General features: G+C 41.9%; 3 protein-coding genes across 3 annotated transcripts in view; 2 read left to right on the forward strand and 1 right to left on the reverse strand.

Annotated features, from left to right (window-relative positions):
• Positions 1 to 546: 546 nt before the first annotated feature.
• Positions 547 to 2,416, reverse strand: LOC310942583 (tripartite motif-containing protein 16-like; the record flags this gene model as incomplete). Its single annotated transcript, XM_083907994.1, has 2 exons — positions 547 to 613; positions 786 to 2,416. The coding sequence occupies 2 exons, from the start codon at positions 2,414 to 2,416 to the stop codon at positions 547 to 549; spliced, it is 1,698 nt and encodes a 565-aa protein (XP_083764120.1).
• An 11,048-nt stretch (positions 2,417 to 13,464) lies between these two features.
• Positions 13,465 to 22,826, forward strand: part of pitrm1 (pitrilysin metallopeptidase 1) — a 17,386-nt gene continuing 8,024 nt past the window's right edge. The window contains exons 1-14 of the mRNA XM_083907552.1: positions 13,465 to 13,627; positions 14,879 to 14,984; positions 15,100 to 15,206; positions 15,451 to 15,602; positions 16,147 to 16,261; positions 16,366 to 16,462; positions 17,137 to 17,297; positions 17,374 to 17,500; positions 17,606 to 17,694; positions 17,826 to 17,954; positions 18,049 to 18,162; positions 22,096 to 22,192; positions 22,295 to 22,429; positions 22,546 to 22,684. Of these exons, the coding sequence (XP_083763678.1) occupies positions 13,581 to 13,627; positions 14,879 to 14,984; positions 15,100 to 15,206; positions 15,451 to 15,602; positions 16,147 to 16,261; positions 16,366 to 16,462; positions 17,137 to 17,297; positions 17,374 to 17,500; positions 17,606 to 17,694; positions 17,826 to 17,954; positions 18,049 to 18,162; positions 22,096 to 22,192; positions 22,295 to 22,429; positions 22,546 to 22,684 (1,615 nt within the window). The 5' untranslated portion in view covers positions 13,465 to 13,580. The remainder of the gene's footprint in view (positions 13,628 to 14,878; positions 14,985 to 15,099; positions 15,207 to 15,450; positions 15,603 to 16,146; positions 16,262 to 16,365; positions 16,463 to 17,136; positions 17,298 to 17,373; positions 17,501 to 17,605; positions 17,695 to 17,825; positions 17,955 to 18,048; positions 18,163 to 22,095; positions 22,193 to 22,294; positions 22,430 to 22,545; positions 22,685 to 22,826) is intronic.
• Positions 19,764 to 21,778, forward strand: LOC310942230 (tripartite motif-containing protein 16-like). The gene has a single exon (XM_083907566.1). It carries the CDS (start codon positions 19,775 to 19,777, stop codon positions 21,425 to 21,427), a length of 1,653 nt encoding a protein of 550 aa, XP_083763692.1. The 5' UTR covers positions 19,764 to 19,774; the 3' UTR covers positions 21,428 to 21,778.

The raw sequence follows: 22,826 nt of genomic DNA on the forward strand, positions 1-22,826 counted from the left end.
CTCTGTAGTCATGGAAACCTGTGTGTGTTTGTTCTTGTATGGGTACCTTTGTGAGGACCAAAACATTTCCTCAGATTCTGTTGCCTCTAAAAAGGGCTTTTTTTGTGTGCGTGTGTGTGTGTGTGTCCGTCTGGATGAAGGACCGGAGAGGATTTGCCTCCATATTTGGAGAGAGAGGCGACGGAAAACAGAGCAGCCATATTTACAGGAAGGAGACACGGTTAGACGGGGGACGGAGACGTGAGATGTCCAGAAGAAACCATCGTCTCGATGGTTTCTTCGAGGCAGAGGGGGGGGAGTGAAAGGAAAGACGGAGATATTTGTACAGAGAAAGAGTGAGCGGGAAAGTTGACAGACGGATTAAAATAGAGAGTGAGTGAGTCAGAGATGGAAAAAGAGAGAGAGAGAAAGACTGAGTCACAGAGATAAAGCGAAGCAGAGAGAGAGAAAATTTAAATCTGAGCAGAGACAAGTCGCCGACAACAGAGAAAACAAAATGGCCAAAAAGACGCAGACTGAAGCCGAGTTAATGACACAAAACGCTTGTCACAATCTTGATTTCCGTTTGTAGTCGGAAGTCGTGCTGCTCTGAGGTTCAGAGTCAGAGTTCCGACTACAAACGGAACGAAACATTGGTTTATGGGGGCAACAGGGAACCGCGGTCAACAACGTGTCGGGAAACAAATATCTTCAACGCAACAAGACGCCAAAGGACGTCCCACAGCGTTTGATTGACAGGTGATCACCGCCATGAGAAAAGAGATGTTACATACTTAAACACAGACCTTAACTGAAGTCTATTTGCTTTACAGAACTCTGCTGTGTCTTCATAATAATCAATCCTGACTCCAGCGTAGAGAGGCTGAGTGAACCTGGTCTGGACTCTGTGGATCAGAGTCATGGTGTCAGAGACGCTGTAGAAGGACAGAAGACCTGCTCTGTGGTCCAGGTAAACTCCTACTGTGGAGACACCAAAGTCTGAGACTTCAGTCTTGATACCGCTGTGATAAAAGGTACAACTGTTGTGGATACAATGTAGCATCCAAGATTTGTCATTGAATCCAAATCTACACTCTTGTGAGTCTCCTGATCTGCTGATGTTCTTGTACGTCACTGCTACACCAACTCCTAATCCGCTCCTCTCAATCTCCCAGTAACAACGTCCAGTCAGACTCTCTTTACTCAGGACTTGAAGATAATCAGTGAATCTGTCTGTGTGATCAGGATAAGACAGTTTTTCCCATATTACTTTGACTTTTCTGTTTCCCTCAGATAAAAGCAGACGTTCATGAGCTGTGTTTGGATCCAGTGTGAGTTCCTGTGAATATCTGAGGAACTCAGCTCTGGTCTTTGGTTCTTGTTCTGTCAGAAGGTCCTGTAGTTGACCTCTGACCTTTGCCACAGCTGCCGTCACGTCCTCAAAGTGTCTCTGAGGTTGGACGTTGATGGTGGACGAGTGTGTAGATGGACTGAGTGCTGACAGTGAGCGGTAGTTTTTGAGAAACTGGGTGTGATCCTCTGAGTTCAGAAGCTGCTTCAGTTCAGCTTCTCTCTTCTTCAGCTCAGTGATCTCCTGCTGCAGCTTCTCCTGAATGTCTTTGATTTGACTCACTTCAGTTTCCTGCTGGGATCTGATCTGCTGATTCACCTCAGAGTGTCTTTTCTTCAGGAGATTCATCGTCTTAGTGAAGATCTTGTTAATGTCCTTCTCTGCTTTCTTAGCAGAGTCATTGACGTCCTTCACCTTCTTGTCCATCACCTTCTCGTCTCTGTCTCTGTCCTTGAGTCTCTGCTGGGTTTCTTCTAGACTCAGCTCCAGCTCTTTCTGCTTCTGCGTCCTCTCTGCTGCAGCTGAGACTGTGTCATGGTCTTTATGTTGGTCCACAGAGCAGAGATAACAGATACACTGCTGATCAGTGCGGCAGAACAAGTCCATCACCTTGTTGTGAAGAGGGCAGATGTTCTCCTGGAGGTTCTTGGAGGGCTCCACCAGCTTGTGTTTCTTAAATGGAGGTGCTTGATGATGAGGCTGGAGATGTTCCTCACAGTAAGAGGCCAAACAATCCAAACAGAATTTGAGAGCTTTCAGTTTCCTCCCAGTGCAGAAATCACAGGCCACATCTTCAGCTCCAGCATAGCAGTGATCAGCAGGAGCAGCGTGGACTTCAGTCTTCTTCAGCTCCTCCACTAACTCTGCTAACATGGTGTTTTTCTTCAGTTTAGGCCTCGGTCTGAAGGTCTCTCTACACTGAGGACAGCTGTAGATCATATTCACATCCTCTGAGTCCCAGTGGTTGTTGATACAGTCCATACAGAAGCTGTGTCCACAGGTAAGAGTCACCGGAACCTTCAGAAGATCCAAACAGATCGAGCAGTAGATCAGTTCTCGCTGTACCTGAACTCCTTTCTGGGCCATGTCTCGTCTCAGAAGTGAATCTAAGTTTCTTTGAAACCAACAAACATTGGAGTTAAATCCACACTCTTGTTGTTCTTGTAGTTTGTCGTGAACTGATCTGTCTGTGCTTGTGTTTGAGATCAGCATCATCAGAGGAGGAGGAGGAGGAGGAGGAGGTTACCGGTTTAGCTTCATTCCTTCATACCTTCATTCCAGCAAGAGGAGCGGTTTGATGCGTTCATGTGTTGTGTTGTGTTGTGTTGTGTTGTGTTGTGTTGTGTTGTCATGAAGAGTTGTGGTTTTGTTGATCTCGGTAACGCTCTGAAGAAGACCTCGACCAGAGCAGAAGGAAAGAACCAGGTTCTGCGGTGGAGATGAACGACTAAAAGCAGCGAATAGACTTTCCATCCAAACTGAGTTCTTCTTGCAGCCACTGGAGTCGCCCCCTGGTGGCAAACTGCTGCTTTTTCATCAAGACAAGAGGACAATTTCCAGGGAACTCAATGAGAGAAGTTTGAACACAAACAGCCAAATATGAAACAGGGAAGCGGAGCTTGAGCGCAGATGTGTCGGTGAAACTGGACTCGGATCAAACGGCCACAAACGGACATTTACGTAAAAGTCCTTTGACTCATCACAGGTTCCCTTGAGCCTCGGGATTAAACTTTGGTGGTTTTTCTTCTGTCCCTGAAGGCGACGCTACAGTGGACTTAATGGTGTTAAAGTGACTGTGTGTGTGTGTGTGTGTGTGTGTGTGTGTGTGTGTGTGTGTGTGTGTGTGTGTGTGTGTGTGTGTGTGTGTGTGTGTGTGTGTGTGTGTGTGTGTGTGTGTGTGTGTCTGTGTGTGTCTGTGTGTGTCTGTGTGTGAGTGTTTGAACGGTCAGAACGTCGGTCAGATGACGTTTCTCCTTTTAAGCAGTGAAATGTCACGGGAGAGTAATTTGCGTCTGGTGGCTGAGATAGAACGAGACGTCGCCTCCAGCGCGTGTGTGTGTGTGTGTGTGTGTGTGTGTGTGTGTGTGTGTGTGTGTGTGTGTGTGTGTGTGTGTGTGTGTGTGTGTGTGTGTGTGTGTGTGTGTGTGTGTGTGTGTGTGTGTGTGTGTGTGTGTGTGTGTGTGTGTCAGAAATATTCATCTTAGAACCATAGGTCGTTACAGTGATAGTTCAGGGCTGTCTAGGCGAAAGCGATCCGTGTGGATAAAGTGGGGAAAAAAATGGGAAAATATCGAAACACCACATTTGCGTTTTTTGTGTCTCGACAGTCAATTATTTACATGAAAGTGCCAGAAAATGTGCTTTTGCTCATTTTCCCCAGAATAATTTCCAATATCTGGCAGTTGTTTACAATTTACTGCATGCTAACAAGTTTTATTGAGGGAAAAAAAAAGCACCGTAGTTGTCCACAAACACCAGATTTTGAGTGCTAAATTAGAAATTTGAACGACGTAAAACGCATTTAAAACAACTAGTGTTGGGCGACGCCATTAACCGCTGGTTATTTTATTGTAGCGCAACTCTTTCCGTTTAATAAACAGACCGCTCCAGTTCGACTGTAGGCGCGCTAACGGGTGCTAAAGGAGCTAACGGAGCTAACTGGCAAACGGTGGTAAAAAGTTACCAGAAGGTTTGACGACACTGCGCTGTGTTAGTGTGACGTTATTGAATATTTTTGTCCACAAAACCGAAATGATTCCGTTGATTTTTGGAGCAAAGAAACCTGGAAATTTGCCATTTTTCGGCTAAGTTCTGCGTCACAGTGTCCGTATTTTTTTGTGGTATTTGTCCAATTGTCCAACTAGCCAAAAAAAATCATACACAAGTGGAAAGAAGCACCAACATTTGACTGAATGTTTATTTTGTTTAAATCTTAAAAATCTTAAATCTTTAAAGTTTACAAATAATAAGTTTACAAATAATAAGTTTACAAAAAATAAGTTTACGAAAAAACAAGTTTACGAAAAACAATTTTAAGAAAAACATTTACTAAAAACAAGGTCACAAAAGACAAGTTTACGGAAAACATTTTTTAAATCCCATTAACCAAGTAAATATCTGCTTTCCTTTACATCAGAATTTCATTTCCTTGGCCGATTTCAGTGATTTTGGTGTCAAATGATAGGTAAAAATTCTAGAAATCCTTTTTCTATCTCTTTCTGCCATTATATTTTCTAAAATAATGACCAAAAATCCATGTATAACCTTGTATGAAGTACTGTATAAATGATATGTACAGTAGTAAGCGAAGGATTCAGCTTCTTGTGCAAACCATTTTTGTGCATTTTGCTGGAATAATGTTGCGTTTGTGCATATTTTTGTTCATTATTTTAGAAAATATTCAGAGGAAATGGCAGCAAGAGACATTAAAAAGGATTTCTGACATCATTTGACACCAAAAATCGCTGAAATCAACCCAGGAAATGAAATTCTGATGTAAAAGACGTTTGGAAATGTAAATTTTTCCTATAAAGAATTGCAATAATCTGCTCGATTAAAAGCAGATGTGATATTTTGTCATCACTTTCTCTGCAAACAGACTTGACCCCAATGGAATAAAGTCTTCAATTATTGTTTTTTTTCCCCCCTCTAAGGTTTGGGTTTCAACTCTAGACGAAGCCGGTGTTTGGTGAAGCTGCAAATGTCCTTTCCCCGTCGTCTTCTTCTTCTTCATCATCATCCTCTTCTTTTTTCCAGGTGAGTGAGCAGCAGCAGCAGAGATAAAAACTCCCTCCACACGGACGAGAGAACGTCTCAAACGGGAGGAACGACTGGACGACAGCGATAGCCGGAGGGAGGGGGAGGGGCATGAAACGCCTGGCGTCGAGTCACAGCCGCCGCAACATATCTGTGACGGAGCGCCGGTAATTGGTTTTTTTTTTCGCTTCCCGAAACGATTGATGCGAGCGAGCGGAGAGCGATTCTGCATTTGAACGAGAGGGTTTTCCGTCCACACTGGAGGGGGAATTTCATCCGAAAGCCTTTTTGTGCCTTTGAAGATGAAGCATTGTTGAGAAAACACTGCACTAAAGTGTTCAATTCAATCAGGGCTTTGGGCTCCAGGCCACTTTGCTCCAGTCAAGGAGGAAGGCCCTGATTGCCCCCCCCCCCCTCCAAAGACATGGTTTGACTGTGTTTGGCTGTGGAAGAACTTGAACCTTTGACCCCACACCGAACACCTATGAGATGAACTGGAACAGAGATTGTGAGGAAGAAACCTTCAGTGTTTGACCTCGACGATGCTCGACAGAAGGAATGAACACAAAGTCACCACAGAAACATCTGAGAACCTTAAAAAAAGAAGAGTGGAACCTCTGTATCACACGTGCAATACAAATCACTTTGCCTTTGCCAATTTTTATCAAAAGTGAACAAGTGCACGAAAAAAAAGTGCACGAAAAACAAGTTCACGAAAAATAAGTTTAGAAAAAAAGTGTACAAAAAAAGTTTATGAAAAATAAGTTTAAAGAAAACACATTTACGAAAAAGAAGTGTGCAAAAAAGAAGTTTACGCAAAAGAAGTTTTTACGAAAAAAAAGTGTACGAAAAGTACGTTTACGAAAAACAAGTTTACGAAAAAGAAGAGCGCAAAAAATACGTTTACGTAAAACAAGTTTTTACGAAAAAGAAGTGTACGAAAAATACGTTTACAAAAACAAGTTTATGAAAAATAAGATTACGAAAAATAAACTAAGTAATCTTGTAAACTAAGTTTACAAGAGAACGAAAAATACGTTTTTACGAAAAAAATAAGTTTACGATAAACTATTTTTTTTTTTAAAGTTTACTAAAAACAAGTTCACAAAAGACAAGTTCACAAAAGACAAGTTCACAAAAGACAAGTTCACAAAAGACAAGTTCACAAAAGACAAGTTTACGAAAAACATCCACAGTTTTCGGGGGATAATCGCACTTTTCCAAAAACATCTTGACTTCCAAAAAAAAATCTAATTTTTCCACAAAAATCTTCCGTCTCGAGACAAATCTCTCTACAAAAGTCCACTTTTCTCTTTTAAATGTCTTTGCTGGACAAAAACGTCCACACACTCACAGCAAACGTCCTCACCTGTTGACGAATGTCCTTTGTGTCCTTGTCGTCTTCACTCTGTCCTCACTGCGATAACGGCACACACACACACACACACACACACACACACACAGTGCTACGCTAACAGCTCCTCTGGGGCTAATAAACGTCCTCGGGGTTAATTATGCGAGCCCGCCTCTTACGCGCCCGCCCAGGTCGAACCTGACACGTGTAATTTCCCAGACGTTTATGGACGGACGCCAACGGCCCACCAGAGGCTCATGGGAAGCAGGTGGCTGCCGGACGCCGCTTCACCAACGGGCGGCGAGGGCCTTGTTCGGTCGCTGCCACGTTTTTAAATGATCAGGTGTCGTAAACGAGGACTTTAACGCACCTGAACTCTGGCTCTCAAAACTTCCACTGTTTCTGATTTTAAAAGAAATGTCTCGGTAAAGGTCCACCCCCGCAGTGACCTCAGGTGGTACAGTCTGACGTTGGGAGTCAAACGCCGACCTCATGATCCCAGTTTTAAGCTGAGCTGTGATGTATGGAAGAGGATCAGAGCCACATGTGGAACATTATTCTGTAACCAGATCAATTCTGACAAGATTTCTAAGGAAATAAGTCAGGATTAGGTCTGATGAAATTCTGACTTTAATCATAACAATTCTGACTTTAGTATCAAAATTCTGACTTTGGGGGGGAGAATTCCAAAACTTAAGTCAGAATTCAGAGGTCAGAGGTTAAAGATCTGATTAAATTCTGACTTAAATCACAGAATTCTGACTTTTATGGAAAAGGAATTCTGAAGTCAGAATATAATCAGATCTTTAACCACAGAACAGTCAGTATTCTGTCAAGATCTGATTAAATTCTGATTTAAATCCCAGAATTCTTACTTTAATATCACAATCCTGACTTTAATTCCAGATTTCTGTTTTTCTTTCTCAGAATTCTGAATTTGAGGGGGGGGGAGTCAGAATTCTGAGGTTAAAGGTCTGACTAAATTTTGACTTAAATCTCAGAATTCCTTTTCCATTTAAGTCAGAATTCTGTGATTTACAGAGTCTGACTTGACGCTCTAAAAATCTTACTTTAATCACATAAATCTGATTGAAGTCAGTATATAAATTCTGACTTAAATCTTTTGAATTCTTACTTTAATATCACAATCCTGACTTTAATTCCAGAATTCTGTTTTACTTTCTCAGAATTCTGACTTTGAGGGGAAAAAAAGTTTGAAATCCAAAACAAGTTAGAATTCTGAGGTTAAAGGTCTGACTTGACTCTCTAAAATTCTTAGTCTAATATCCGATTCTTACTTTAATCACATGATTCTAATTTTAACAAAAAGGAATCCTGAGATTTAAGTCAGAATTTAGTCAGATCTTTAACCACAGAATACTAAGTCAGAATTCTGAGGTTAAAGATTTGACCAGATTCTGACTGAAATCCCTTGAAATTCTAAAAGTCTTACTTTAATCCCAATTCTGTTTGAAGTCAGTATATAAATTCTGACTTAAATCTCAGAATCCTGACTTTAATCGCATAATTCTGACTTTGAAGAAAAAAAGTAGGAATTCTGAGATTTAAGTCAAAATTTTCATTTCATTCTCTGAATTCTGTCTTTCTTTAATTTTATGTTCAAAGCAGATTATTCACAGTGAATTGCGCAATACACTGCGTTATAATCCCGCCAGATTGTCTGATTATGTCTATTTATGTTATTTCAATTTGTTAAACAGTTTAAATATAACATATATGACGTTAAAAAAAAGCCTCAAGAATTCAAGGCGTCGTAGCGGCTGCTGCCATACTCTCGACGGCACCAGGGGGCAGTATATAGTTCGGATATATTCAGTCAGCCGGATTCTATGATATTTCGCTCACAGAATGTTTCACAGAATCTTAGAATGTTTCACAGAATCTTGAATATAACTTTTCCTGAAGTGGAGTTGAAGGGCGTCGTAGAAACGCAAATGAAAATGCGGTTGTGGGAACCTTTAGGTTTTTTTTATTTATTTATTTATTTATTTAATTTTCATGTATTTATTACAGTGTTTCTGTGCAGAACCGCTGCATTCGTAGCCTATGACAGCGATAACGACTCGCTACATATTGGTATTATACAGCTTTATGAAGTCCTGGCACTCGGCCTATTAAATATGCATGAATGTTTGAAATGAAGTTTAGGGACACCCCCGTCATCCCTCCACCCCCCCCCCCCCCCCCCCCCTCCTCCTCTACGTTGTCAAACTATATTATCGTATCCCCGTCTATTAAAATTCTGATGAATAATTTACTCGTTTGACAACATCCCACTTCTAAAAGAGAAGGTTTGTGTTCAGCAGCAGGCGTTTGATGAGCAGCGTGAGCTCAACTCACGCTGCTGTGTTCCTGGAACGTTAGCTGCTCTTTGCAGCTGCTAGCATCCGACGCAAACACGACAACACTCACCGCGATCTGAGCACGACATCGCTGAGATAAACACACGGGAGCTCATAAAAGCCATTTTGCCAGTTAGTCAGATTACTCCGCTTAGTCGGACTAACAAACCTGGATGATGTGATTCATAGTCCAATTACTCTTGCATGTATGCACTTACTTAATGAATTTTTGAAAATCAGGAAACGATCTATTTGCCCTGATGCACTTTGACAGTGAGCTGAGTCTAGTCTTAAAAACAAAAAGTATCTCGGAATGACTTGGAATTTACCATCATAATAGTTGGTATCGCCCTGAACAAGGATCCGTTGAAAATATTTGCATATCTCTTGAGGAATAATTTTCATGAATTTTTGAAAATCAGGAAATTATCCATTTGCCCTGATGCACTTTGACAGTGAGCTGACTTTTTTCAAAAAAACAAAAAGTATCTTGGAATGATTCGAAATTTATCATCATAATAGTCAGTATCGCCCTGAACAAGGATCCGTTGAAAATATTCATATATCTCTTAAGGAATAATTTTCATGAATTTTTGAAATTCAGGAAATGATCCTTTTGCCCTGATGCACTTTGACAGTGAGCTGACTTTCTTCAAAAAGCATTAGGCACATTTTTGACTCATGAGGTTGCACAGTGTTATCATTTTTGCCTTTACGTTCCTTATCGTGCATTACCATAACTGAAAACTCTTCTTCAGCTCCCACTACAGGAACACATACGTCCTTGATGGCACTGCACCAGTCACACAAAGTGGTCGATGTCTGTGTCTGGTTGTATTTTTTTTGATTAAAACAAACAAAACAAAAAGCAAAGACTCTCTCTGTTATGCAGAATCTAATTAATATCTGTGAGATGTGAAATATTGACTCATTTTCCAGAACAAAAGTCCCTCTGGGCTCCATGCTCGGACCACGAGACGATCGGACACGACTTTGCTCTTTTTGCACCGAAATGTCAATTCCTCCCCAGACCTTTTCATTAGTGCACGTGTTAGACGGATGGTCGGCCGAGGGTTCGTGCTCTCGTCCCACAGCCCGTCCACTTTCCCGCCGCTCACCTCTGGGGCCAATTAGAGCTGAGAATAAATGAAGCTCGGTGGCAAAAAAAAAGAAAAAAAAAAAGAAGCATTTTACTTCAAAACCTGGCGCCTCATTTGAAGAACCTTCTCTCTCTCTCTCTCGCTCTGATGCGTTGAAGTTGAATGAACAGGGTGATTCTCCCTTTGATCTGTCAGGTTTCTGCGTTTGTTGGCGTCGTCTTGAGCGAATGTAGATGAGACGGACGAGGACAGAGACACACAAGTGCTGCGCTGTTGACTCGCTTTGTAAGAGCAAAGAAATGCAGTTGTAAATATAACACACATTCAATTCAGTTCAATTTTATTTCTATCATCGCCGAATCACAACATACATTATCTCAAGAGTAATCGGACTATGAATCACATAATCCAGGTATGTTAGTCCGACTAAGCATATACATGCACAATTAATCGGACTATGAATCACATTATCCAGGTATGTTAGTCCGACTAAGCGTATACATAAACAATTAATCGGACTATGAATCACATTATCCAGCTATGTTAGTCCGACTAAGCATATACATGCAGGAGTAATCGGACTATGAATCACATTATCCAGGTATATAAGTCCGACTCAGCGAAAACACGCAAGAGCAATTGGACTATAAATCACTTTATCCAGGTATGTTTGTCCGACTAAGCATATACATGAAGGAGTAATCGGACTATGAATCACATTATCTACGTATGTTAGTCCGACTAAGCGTATACATGCACAATTAATCTTGACTATGAATCACATTATCCGGGTATGTTAGTCCGACTACGCATTATACATGCAAGAGTAATCGGACTATGAATCACATTATCCAGGTACGTTAGTCCGACTAAGTTTATAAATGCAAGAGTAATCAGACTATGAATCACGTTATCCAGGTATATTAGTCCGACTAAGCATATACATGCAAGAGTAATCGGACTATGAATCACGTTATCCAGGTATATTAGTCCGACTAAGCATATACATGCAAGAGTAATCGGACTATGAATCACATTATCCAGGTATGTTAGTCTAACTCAGCTTATACATGGAGGAGTAATCGGACTATGAATCACATTATTCATGTATGTTAGTCCAACTAAGCATTTAACCGCAAGAGTAATTAGACTAGGAATCATATTATCCAGGTATGGTAGTCCGACTAAGCGGAAACACGCAGGAATAATCGGACTATAAATCACATTATTATCCAGGTACATTAGTCCGACTAAGCGTATACATGCAAGAGTAATCGGACTACGAATCACTTTATCCAGGTATGTTAGTCCGACTAACCGGAAACATGCAAGAGTTATCTGACTATGAATCTTAGGTCGATATCCAGGTACGTTAGTCCGACTAAGCGTATATATGCAGGAGTAATCAGACTATGAATCATATTATCCGGGTATGTTAGTCCGACAAAGCGTAAACATGCAAGAGTAATCGGACTGTGAATCTTTGGTCGATATCCAGGTAAGACTTGTTCAATTTAAGTCAAACTAACGTGTTTACATGACATTAAGAAAACCAAATTATTGTCTTAGTCCGACTAAAATTGAACTTTTAAGCTCTCATATTCTCTCCGATGAACATCTTTTTGCAGAACCGTCCCTCCTCTGCTCTGGTTTCAGGATTTCCATCAGATTTCCGGAGCCTGAGGCTGCAGCTGCAGGGATTTGCCTCCTCCTCCGTTCAGCTAGAGGAGCATTAGTGAGGTCCGACGGTGGCGGCGAGGCCATAACGTCTCAGCCACCGCCGCCGCCGCCACAGTCTGAGCTCATCTGGCAGTTGTTGTGATGTGGTCGAGGGCAAAGGGTGCAAGTCTCCAGGATTACAGGTCGCCATGGTACATTTCTGCAAACCGCAAGGAAACATCTGAGCTCGCGTTTCAAATCAACTCAGTTTTGACCATTTTCTTTGTCTTTAAATGAACTTTATTCATATATTACTTTAAAAAAACAGCCGTACGTCAAGGATAAATAACATATGAAACATTGAAAATATAGTTGTATAATAAAAAACAGGTCCAAAATGAACAGGCAGCCCAGTGGAGTGAGGCCAAAATATGCGTTACGTATTGAACGTATTGCAGATTTTCCTTCTTAAGAAGGCAAAAATTCATGCAGTGCAAAAATATCCCCGGGAAGTGTCGAAGGAAGGCAGGGTTTTATTTTCCATCTGACACTGACGGACGGCTTAAGCTGGATGAATTGGCTTCTGGACTGTCCAGACTTTTAAAAAATCCTGTGGATTACCTGGGGGAAAGAGCGCATCAGCAGCGCCGGTCACTCACATCCCCGACAACAGCAGTAATCCATATATACGTGGAGAGAGGGTATTTTCCACAGAATCATTATATTTAAAGAAATCAATAAAGTTACAAAACCAGTCGTGTTTACGGTCCTGACGATTATGCTTTTATTGCTTTATTCAAATAAGGGCTTTGAGAGCGTACGCTTATGCCGTGTGTAATCCTTCAGTTGACCTTAAAGTCACCGTGAAATGAGCGCGTTTGCTAATTTTCCACACTACTGTATAATCCCATATAGGAATAAATCACAAAATATGCACTTTTTAAAAAAAAAAACATACAAATTTGTGACCACTTCTTTTAAATCCCTTTTTTAATATGATTAAAAAAGAAGAAACTATATTTAAAGTTGAACAGTTCATATGGGAATAAAAGTGAATGTGAGACAATGAGAGAAACACGTTCTTCAGAAATCATAGATTTAAAATGGCATCAATTTTATATTAATTTACCACCCATCTTAAGAATGTTTTAAAACTGATGTTTCTTAAAATAATTGTCACTTATAAATAAAAAATAATAAAAATGAAAAAAACACTGTATTTTCATTCAATTTGAATTATATACCTTTGTTCATTTGTATTTAACTTTTGGCTCCAGTGAGGATAGAAAAAAAAGGGTTACCTTTACTTTGTCAATCTAAAGATGAATCAACAGCGACATCTGCTGGTTTAGAGGCTCAATCACATTTAGAAATGTGACAGCAGCATGGTGTCAGGCACAATTATATAAAATATATAGGAGATTAAAAACGATATACAATATAAACATATGAGAAACATTTATATTTTATTTTTTTTAAATAATATAATAAATAAAAAAATAATGTGCATGATCCAATCAACACAATGAATACACACATAGAAAAAAATATGTAGGACATTTTATATCATAAACTAATCAAAGTTTTGTTAAAATTAGCTGTTTGTTTATGTTTAGTGACATTCAAATGTCTGCCCTTCAAAATAAAAAACCCCACATAATGTGGTTACGTTTAACCAATCAGAGCCGCTCTTTTTCACGACTCGACCAATCACAGTACAGAATACTGAGCGCTCACGGGGTGCGGAAGCTTTGCACGGCGCGTGACCGTAGAGCTACATCGTACTCGGATGGGGTTCACATCGCACAGAGTTGACTTACAGATCAGATGATTGTCGTAAAGACACTTCCAGAGTTAGACGTAAACGGGTGTGTGTGACTTGTAGCACGGCATGAGAGCGGAGGAGGACACGGACTGTGGATACTGTGGATATTGTGGGGCGAAAACATGCGTTTACTGACACGCGTGGATTAAAAAAGTGCGTGTAGTTTGTGTCTGTTTGGCCGCCAACGAACGCCATGTTTCGGCAAACGAAGGCAACGCTCCAGAAACTTCGATATGTGAGGTGAGGAGTTAGCTAACGGCTCAGTCATTCACAGCACAGTCACTTTGATTAGTGATTCTTATCAATACTGTGACGTTTGTGTGTTTGTGTGTTTGTGTGTTTGTGTGTTTGTTTTAACTGTTGTTTTTGTTTGAAAAATAAAGCAAAATGTGACATTTAGCTGATATGATGATGATGATGATGATGATGATGAGATGATGCAACCAGAGACGAGGCAGAGGCAGCTGTTTGGTACAAACACAGCAGGAATAACAGTAGATTGTATTAAAAGAATGAAGTTAGAATGGTAGAAAAAAAACAATAACAACCTTAATATAATGCAGGTAAGAATGTATAAGGATTATAATATGTAAATGTCTATGGAAGAGCCATATATTGTCTATAATCCATAATATTGGTCGATATAGTGATCCAGGTATGTTAATCCCACTAAGCGTATACATGCAAGAGTAATCAGACTATGAATCACACTATCCAGGTGTGTTAGTCCGACTAAACACGCAGGGGTAATCAGACTATGATCACATTATCCAGGTGTGTTAGTCCTACTAAACATGCAGGGGTAATCAGACTATGAATCACATTATCCAGGTGTGTTAGTCTGACTAAGCGTAAACATGCAAGAGTAATCGGACTATGAATCACATTATCCAGGTATGTTAGTCCGACTAAGCTTATAAATGCAAGCGTTATCGGACTATCAATCACATTATCCAGGTACGTTAGTCTAACAAAGCGTAAACACGCAAGAGTAATCAGACTATGAATCACATTATCCAGGTATGTTAGTCTGACTAAGCGGAAACATGCAGGAGTAATCGGACTATGATCACATTATCCAGGTGTGTTAGTCCAACTAAACAATCAGAGGTAATTGGACTATGATCACATTATCCAGGTGTGTAAGTCTGACTAAGCGCAACACACAGGAGTAATCGGACTATGAATCACATTATCCAGGTAAGTTAGTCCGATTAAGCGTAAACACGCAGGAGTAATCGGACTATGAATCACATTATCTAGGTATGTTAAACCAACTAAATGTATACATGCAAGAGTAATTGGACTATGAATCACATTATCCAGGTATGTTAGTCCTACTAAGCACAACAGTGCAGGAGTAATCTGACAGCAGGAATAATTAGATTGTATTAAAATAATTAATTAAGAATGGTTAAAAACAACAATAACAACCATAATATAATGCCGGTAAGAATGTATTTATTTGTGCTAATTGATTGATTCGTTCAGCTTCAATGGACGGCATCACACATGGAGGCTGAAGAGCACTTCGGCAGCAGAGAGGGCTTTAACCTACCAACCAGGACAGCGAATCTCTGGCTTCACAGTCAAGCAGGTGAGTGATGTTTTTTTTTGTTTCCCAAACCTCAAAATGACGACGTTCTCAAATGTCTTGTTTTCTCCACACATCTAAATGATTCGCTTGTAATGTTTTATTTGTCCTTTTCCAGGTCGTCGCCGTCCCCGACCTGTTCCTCACCGCCGTGAAGCTGAGTCATGACGAAACCGGCGCTCAGTACTTGCACGCGGCCCGAGACGACTCCAACAACCTCTTCAGGTAAGCGCTAATGTGTCTTAACCAGCGCCACCTACCTGTACACGTGAGAACACACAGGCTCACGTGTTACTTACGTGTCCGTTATTATTAGAAAAAGGTATAAAACATGAATTTAAAAACATCAAAACGAGAGCTTTCAATTTACAAGGTTTTTTGAATGCATCTTGGAGCTGCTCGTGTGGTAGGTTTAAGAATATTTGACGAATAACGGGCCTCAATGACGTCAAAACTCTCCGTCTTTCAGTGTCCAGTTCAGGACGACCCCCATGGACAGCACGGGGGTTCCCCACATCCTGGAGCACACGGTGCTGTGTGGATCCGACAAGTATCCGTGCAGAGACCCGTTCTTCAAGATGCTCAATCGGTCTCTGTCCACCTTCATGAACGCCTTCACAGGTACACGGAATCACCCAAAAAAAGTCGTAGAAATTGAGAGGAACATAGTAGTTATGAGTCGTATATATTCTCTCTGGTCCAAAATGCAGCAGCGAAGACTAATCATTGGGGTTTAAAGCTGTAGTACGTAACGTTTCCAATGTCTGTTGCGTTCAAAACCGTTAGCTAGCTGTGTTTTTTGAGCAAATTTGGTGGCATTTTCTTATATTTTTCCTGCAGTAGCCTCGTCAGTGTGTGTGTATGAAAGCAAAAACGTAAATAACAAGTTTAAGGAAACTAAAAAGCAGCTTTACGTACAATTCCTTTAGCTATTCATCCTCAGTGGACGCTGTGACGACTCCTTTCCGCACCGATTTTCGATAATTTGGCACTGAAGTTAATGACACTTTAGTTAATGTCATTTTTGATTGAAAATACTGTCTATATAATTGCTTAAAACATCAAATTTAGCTTGAAGGGACCATTACTGTTGTGCAATAACTGGAAGTGGAGCAATTTTTGGGCCAAAATCCCATATTTTCTGTTGTTTTTCCCTCATGAACAGCCAGCGACTTCACCATGTATCCGTTCTCAACCCAGAATGGAAAAGACTTCCAGAATCTTCTGTCGGTCTACCTGGACGCAGTGTTCTTCCCTTGTTTACGAGAGCAGGATTTCAGGTGAGCATCAGCTGCGTGTTCGACATTACGACGTTAGTGAATTTTGGGGATCGTTGAAATCAGGGATGGAATGATGGGATCGTGTTCCTGTCGCCTGTTTCCAGGCAGGAGGGCTGGAGACTGGAGAACGAAGACCCCACGGATGCAAACTCCCCGCTGGTGTTTAAAGGAGTGGTGTTCAACGAAATGAAGGGGGTTTTTGTAAGTGAACAAATTTTCTGATAAAAATAAAACTTTTCACGACCTGTGTGCAGGTTTATATCCATGTATGGCTCCAACACTAGCGTTAAAAAGTGTGGGGTCACTTAGAAATGTCCTTTTGAAGGAAAAGCACTTTTTTTCAATGAATATAACACATTTTAAGAAAGAAATTTTGAAAAATTGGGAAAAAAAATTGGGGAAAAAATTAAATTTTAAGGAAAAAAACAAAATGTTGAGGAAACAAATTAAATTTTGAGGAAAAAAAATATTTGTAGAAATGTTCTTTTTGAAGGAAAAGCACTTTTTTCAATGGATATAACCAATTTTGAGAAAAAAAGCACATTTTGAGAAAAAAAATCAAATTTTGAGAGAGAAAAAATAAAATTTTGACGGAAAAAAAAGTTTTGAGGAAAAAAATCAAATTTTGAGAAATGTTATTATTTTTGAAGGAAAAGCAATTTTTTTTAATGAATATAACAACTTCTGAGAAAGAAATTAAAATTGTTGTCAATGTCTTGGAAAACACACACAAAAAATTGTATAGGTGAGCCCAAACTTTTGAACGGTAGTGTATATCGGGATGTAGACTGAAAATATAGGAATAATAAGCCACGTGATCATGGTGCTGAATTTGACCCTTCCTGTCTGTCCGTTGTGTGTGTGTTGTGTTGCAGTCGGACAACGAGCGTATCTACGCCCAGCACCTTCAGAACAAACTGTATCCGGACCACACTTACTCTGTGGTGTCGGGCGGAGAACCTCTGGCCATCCCCGACCTCACCTGGGAGCAACTCAAAGAGTTCCACGCCACACATTACCACCCCAGCAATGCTAGGTACACACACCGATACGGATAAACCCCGCCCCCACTATGACAAACCCTTTATTTACTCGTCGCGTTTCGCCGTCAGGTTCTTCACCTACGGGGATTTGCCTCTGGAGCAGCATCTGAAGCAGATCGAAGAGGAAGCTCTGTCCAAGTTTGAGCGCATCAGCCCCAACACGGACGTTCCACCTCAGCCTCACTGGAGCAGCCCGGTAAGAACCAAATCAAAAGCTTCAAACCGACGAATCGATGATCGAAATAGCTGACGGTTCCTTTAGTTATCGATCACTGACATCAAACTCGCTGTCTTCCCTCAGAAAGAGGACCATGTGACCTGCGGACCCGACGCTCTGGCTCCGGATCCGGCCAAACAGAACACGCTGTGTGTGAGCTACCTGCTGGGAGAGTAAGACCACGCCGACGACATCGTACCTCGTCCACCGCACCTGAATCTGCTCTGTCGTTTTTTTTTTTGCTTTTTCTTCGTCTGACGTCTGCTGTGTCTCGTCGTGGTTTTCTCTCTCTCGTCTCACCCAGCGTCACCGACACGTTTGAGGGATTCACTCTCAGTCTGCTGTCGTCGCTGATGATCTCCGGACCCAACTCCCCCTTCTACAAGAGTCTCATCGAGCCCAAGATCGGAAGCGACTTCTCCTCCGTCGTCGGGTGCGTCCATTTGTCTTCGACGGAGCGTCGATCGTGAACCACTTGGTTTTGGCGTCAAACGAAATAAAAGCCTTTTAAAATCCCTGTCCTGCAGATACGACGGCAGCACCAAAGAGGCGTCGTTCAGCATCGGTCTGCAGGGCATGGCCGAGGAGGACGCGGAGAGGGTGAAGCAAATCATCAACCGAACCATGGAGGACATCATCCAGTGAGTTTGACAATCAGCAGAAATTACAAAGGTGGTTTTGAATCTTAAGAGTTTGAGCCGGTGCTGGATATATACAGTATACGGCCCAGGAGTGTCGTGTTTTTGGCTTGTTTCACTATCTCAGGGAGATTTAAAATTTAACGTACCTCATTTCAGGGAGGTTTAAAATCAGTTTAAAGGAGGATTTTCGTTGGCCGCAAGTGAAATGTGTCGCTAAAGGCAGCATTTTCAACTTTAAGGGCCAATTCCAATTCCAATTCCTTAATCTTAACCCTCAAGCTCAACCCTTAATCTTAACTGGCCCTCAAAACCAAGTGTTGAGGGTTATTTTGTCACTTAGAAATGGATCACCCCTTAAATGCAGATGCGTCTTCAGACTGTAGGGGGCAGAATAACGAGAAAGCTGCATCCAGTCTGTCAACTCCAAAAAAGAAGAAGAAGAAGAACACATTTACGTCAGGATTATTTATTCTGATCTGTTTGTCAGTCAAGTTATTAGGTTGTCAGTTAGTTATAAGATGATACTCATACAAATATTCAGCTGACACACCGGCCGACTATTGACAAAAGATTGTAAAATAAAAATAAATGTTACGCAACAATGACGTCAGTAATCCATAATATGGGCCTAAACTAAGATAATACAATGGTTTTCCATCATTTTTATATCTCTATTAACAAAGAAAATACTTCATTTGTAGTGTACTTGTTTTTGTTTTGCCATCTTTGTTCTGTGAAAACACGCACTGCATTCTGGGTAGCCCTTGCTCCCAAGGGTGGTCTCGGAAAATCTCAATATTGAGGGCGATACAGCCCTTAAACTCGCCCCTCAACTTCATTTTTCTGAGAATCTGGACAGCACTTGGACTAGAGGGAGCGCATTTTTGAGATTGAGGATTAAGATTGAGGGTTAAGCAAGGAATTGGAATTCACCCTAACTTTATTGTAAATCTTTGGCTTTTCCCCAAAGGCTGTTTTATTAGTAGTAATAATAGTATGAGTTATAGTAGTAGGAATATTCTTTAATTTTATAACACACCAAACCTTGGCCGCAAGTGAAAAATGGGTTTTTAACTTAAATCTTTTAAAACATTTTAAAAAACCTAAGTATTTGCCTTGAATTGTAAATCCCTGCCTTTTAGTAGTTATAATAGTAGAGGTTTTAGTAGTAGGAATCTTCTTTAATGCTGCTCCTCTCAAAATTCAGAGTCCTGAAAAGCTAACTCCATTTCCCAAAATGCATTTTGCCTAACCCAGCCAAGCATGTCACATGCTCTTGTGTCGGCACCTTCTCTTAAAGGCACACACACACACACACACACACACACGTTTCTTCAGGTCTAAAAAGTAGTTGTGGCAAACTTTGACTTTTATTAAATTTCCTAACATGATTGTGATCGTTATCACACAGGGTTTGTGTCAACAGTGTCATCAGAATTACAGCAGAAATGTCTGTGACATAAACTCTGCCACTTTAAAAACCCTCCTCCTCCTCCTCTTCCTCCCCCTCCTCCTCCTCCTCCTCCTGAAGCCTGAGTCACGGTGGAACTTCCTGTTTTTTTGTGTTCTGCTCGAAGCTGAAACTCTTTGACAGTCGTTATCACGAGGCGAAATGGCGCAGCAGGGAAATCAGCTGGACCGGGAAAGATTCTGCTGCTCGATCTGTCTGGATCTGCTGAAGGAACCAGTGACTGTTCTCTGTGGACACAGCTTCTGTATGAACTGTATTAAAAGCCACTGGGACAGTGAGAATGAAAAGGTGGTCTACAGCTGTCCTCTGTGTCGAGAGACCTTCAGGCCGAGGCCTAAACTGATGAAAAACACCATGTTAGCAGATTTAGTGGAGGAGCTGAAGAAGATTGGACTCAACGATGCTCCTGCTGATCACTGCTGTGCTAGAGCTGAAGATGTGGCCTGTGATTTCTGCACTGTGAGCAAACAGAAAGCTCTCAAGTCCTGTTTGGTTTGTTTGGCCTCTTACTGTGAGGAACATCTCCAGCCTCATTATCAGTCGCCTGCGTTTAAGAAACACAAGCTGGTGGAGCCCTCCAAGAACCTCCAGGAGAACATCTGCCCTCTTCACAACAAGGTTATGGACATGTTCTGCCGCGCTGATCAGCAGTGTATCTGTTATCTCTGCTCTGTGGACCAACATAAAGACCACGACACAGTCACAGCTGCAGCAGAGAGGATGCAGAAGCAGAAAGAGATGGAGCTGAGTGTCCAGAGGCTGCGGGACAGCAAGAACATTCATAAGATGCTTACAAAGGAGGTGAGGACTATCAATCTCTCTGCTGATAAAGTGGTGAGGGACAGTGAGAAGGACATCGATGAACTGATCCAACTCCTGCAGAAAAGAAAATCCAATGTGAAGCAGCAGATCAGATTCCGGCAGAAAACCGAAGTGAGTCGAGTCAGATATCTTCAGATGAAGCTGCAGCAGGAGATCGCTCAGCTGACCTGGATAGAAGCTGAACTGAAGGAGCTCTCGCTCACAGAGGATCACACCCAGTTTCTCCTCAACTACCGCTCGCTGTCAGCACTCAGTCCATCTACACACTCGTCCACCATCGACGTCCAGCCTCAGACATACTTCGAGGACGTGACGGCAGCTGTGGCAAAGGTCAGAGGTCAACTGCAGGACGTTCTGGCTGAGACACAGGCAGACGTCCCAGGGACGGAGACGAAAGTGGAGGTTTTCCCGTCGCAGCCGGAGCCGAAGACCAAAGGAGAATTCCTCGCATATTCGCAGGAAATCGCACTGGATCCAAACACGGCGAATACTTCTCTGGTGTTATCTGAGGGAAACAGAACTGTCGCAGCAGTGTGGGAAGCTCAGCCTTATCCTCGTCACGCAGACAGATTCACTCACCTGTGTCAGGTCCTGAGTAAAGAGAGTCTGACTGGACGTTGTTACTGGGAGGTTAAGTGGACAGGAAGAGGGCTCCGCGTGGCGCTGGCGTACAAGAGCGTCGGCAGGTCGGGGCGATCACGAGAATGCGTGTTTGGAAACAACGACCGATCTTGGGCTCTGCTTTGTTCTAACGACAATTGTGAGTTTTTTCACAATGGGATCGAGACCGAAGTGTGGAGTGGTTTGTGCTCCAAGATAGGAGTTTACCTGGACCACAGTGCCGGTCTTCTGTGCTTCTACAGAGTCTCCGACACCATGACTCTGCTCCACAGAGTCCAGACCACGTTCACTCAGCCTCTCCATGCCGGAGTCAGGCTTAATTTTCCCGGAACCATCGCCGAGTTCTGTTAACTCGATCGAGAAATTGTGAAGAAAAACGTGGCGTAGTTTTAACGCCGCGCTCGGTCGAATCGACCAAACGTAAGCGTCGGTGCGTCCAATGCGCCAACGCAAAACATGAAGGTCACCTACAAACTCCTCATCAAACAAGTTTCTCTGATTTCTCAGCTTCATAACAGTGAATATTTTCTGGTTTCTTTGCTCCATATAACAAAGAAATCAAGTTTGTATCATAGTTTATATTATTATGCCATTATGTTATCACTTTACAGTCATTTAAGGGTTAATCGGAATCAAATTGAATCGTGAGGTAGCTAAGGATCCTCGTGTTCACCTGTCATTGCGGAGGTTTTTCTTGTCTTTTTCCTGCTACAAACAGTATGTGAGACAAAATGCTGTTTGTTTGAAGTGAAGGTTGAAATAAATAAGATGAATAAACGAGAGACTTTTCTTGTGTTTTCATTCCAGGATCTCATTCAAACACATTTTAACTATATCACAAGTAGTTTTACCTGGTTTAAACAGATGATAGAAATAATACATGCATAGTATTGTGGTTTTATACAACAACAGCAACAACAATAAAATAGTGATCCGGCTTCAATGTCCATTGATGCCGGATGACCAGGAAGTGGCCAGACAGTTACGACTGTGCTTCTTCTTCTTCTTGTCCGACACAGGAACGGCTTTGCGGAGGAAAGAATCGAGGCGCTGCTCCACAAGATCGAGATCCAAATGAAGCACCAGTCCACCAACTTTGGTCTGTCCTTGGCTTCGGTGAGACTCGTATTGGTCAACCTTTAGTCTGACTTGAGATTCTGTACCGTGTTCTCTCATTGCTAGTTTGAATTTGACATCGTTGTTCCCTGTGTCTCCAAGTACATCGCGTCATCGTGGAACCACGACGGCGACCCCGTTCAGCTGCTGCAGATCAGCGACAGCGTGGCCAAGTTCAGAAAGGCCCTGGAGGAGAACCCTCGCTTCCTCCAGGACAAAGTCAAGCAGTACTTTAAGGTGAAAGAACTAACTCACAGAACGCCGCTTCTCCACACGTTTGATACCACATTGTTTTTTGACGTTCATGTTCTGTGCAAACACTGACTTTTTAACTGTCCCTCTGACCACTGCAGCAGAACACACACAGACTGACTCTGTCCATGAGCCCAGACGACGCCTATCTGGAAAAGCAGGCCAAAGCCGAGGACGAGAAGCTGCAGAAAATGGTCCAGACTCTGTCCGACTGCAACAGGAAGGAGATCTATGAGAAAGGTAACCGTCGTTTCCTCACAGCTCTCAGGCTCAGATCTACATTTGCTGAGTCATGTTCAAGCTGGGGTGTGTGATTTGTCTGTCCGTTCACGCCCAGACAGTTATCAGTTCATAAAGTTTTTTGGAAAGGCATGGCAGCTTT

The sequence above is a fragment of the Microchirus variegatus genome, assembly GCF_963457635.1.
Source record: "Microchirus variegatus genome assembly, chromosome: 21".
Lineage (NCBI taxonomy): Eukaryota > Metazoa > Chordata > Actinopteri > Pleuronectiformes > Soleidae > Microchirus > Microchirus variegatus.

Coding starts and splice junctions, on each gene's coding strand:
- LOC310942230 (XM_083907566.1), top strand. CDS start 19,775: ATGGCGCAGCAGGGAAATCAGCTGGACCGGGAAAGATTCTGCTGCTCG.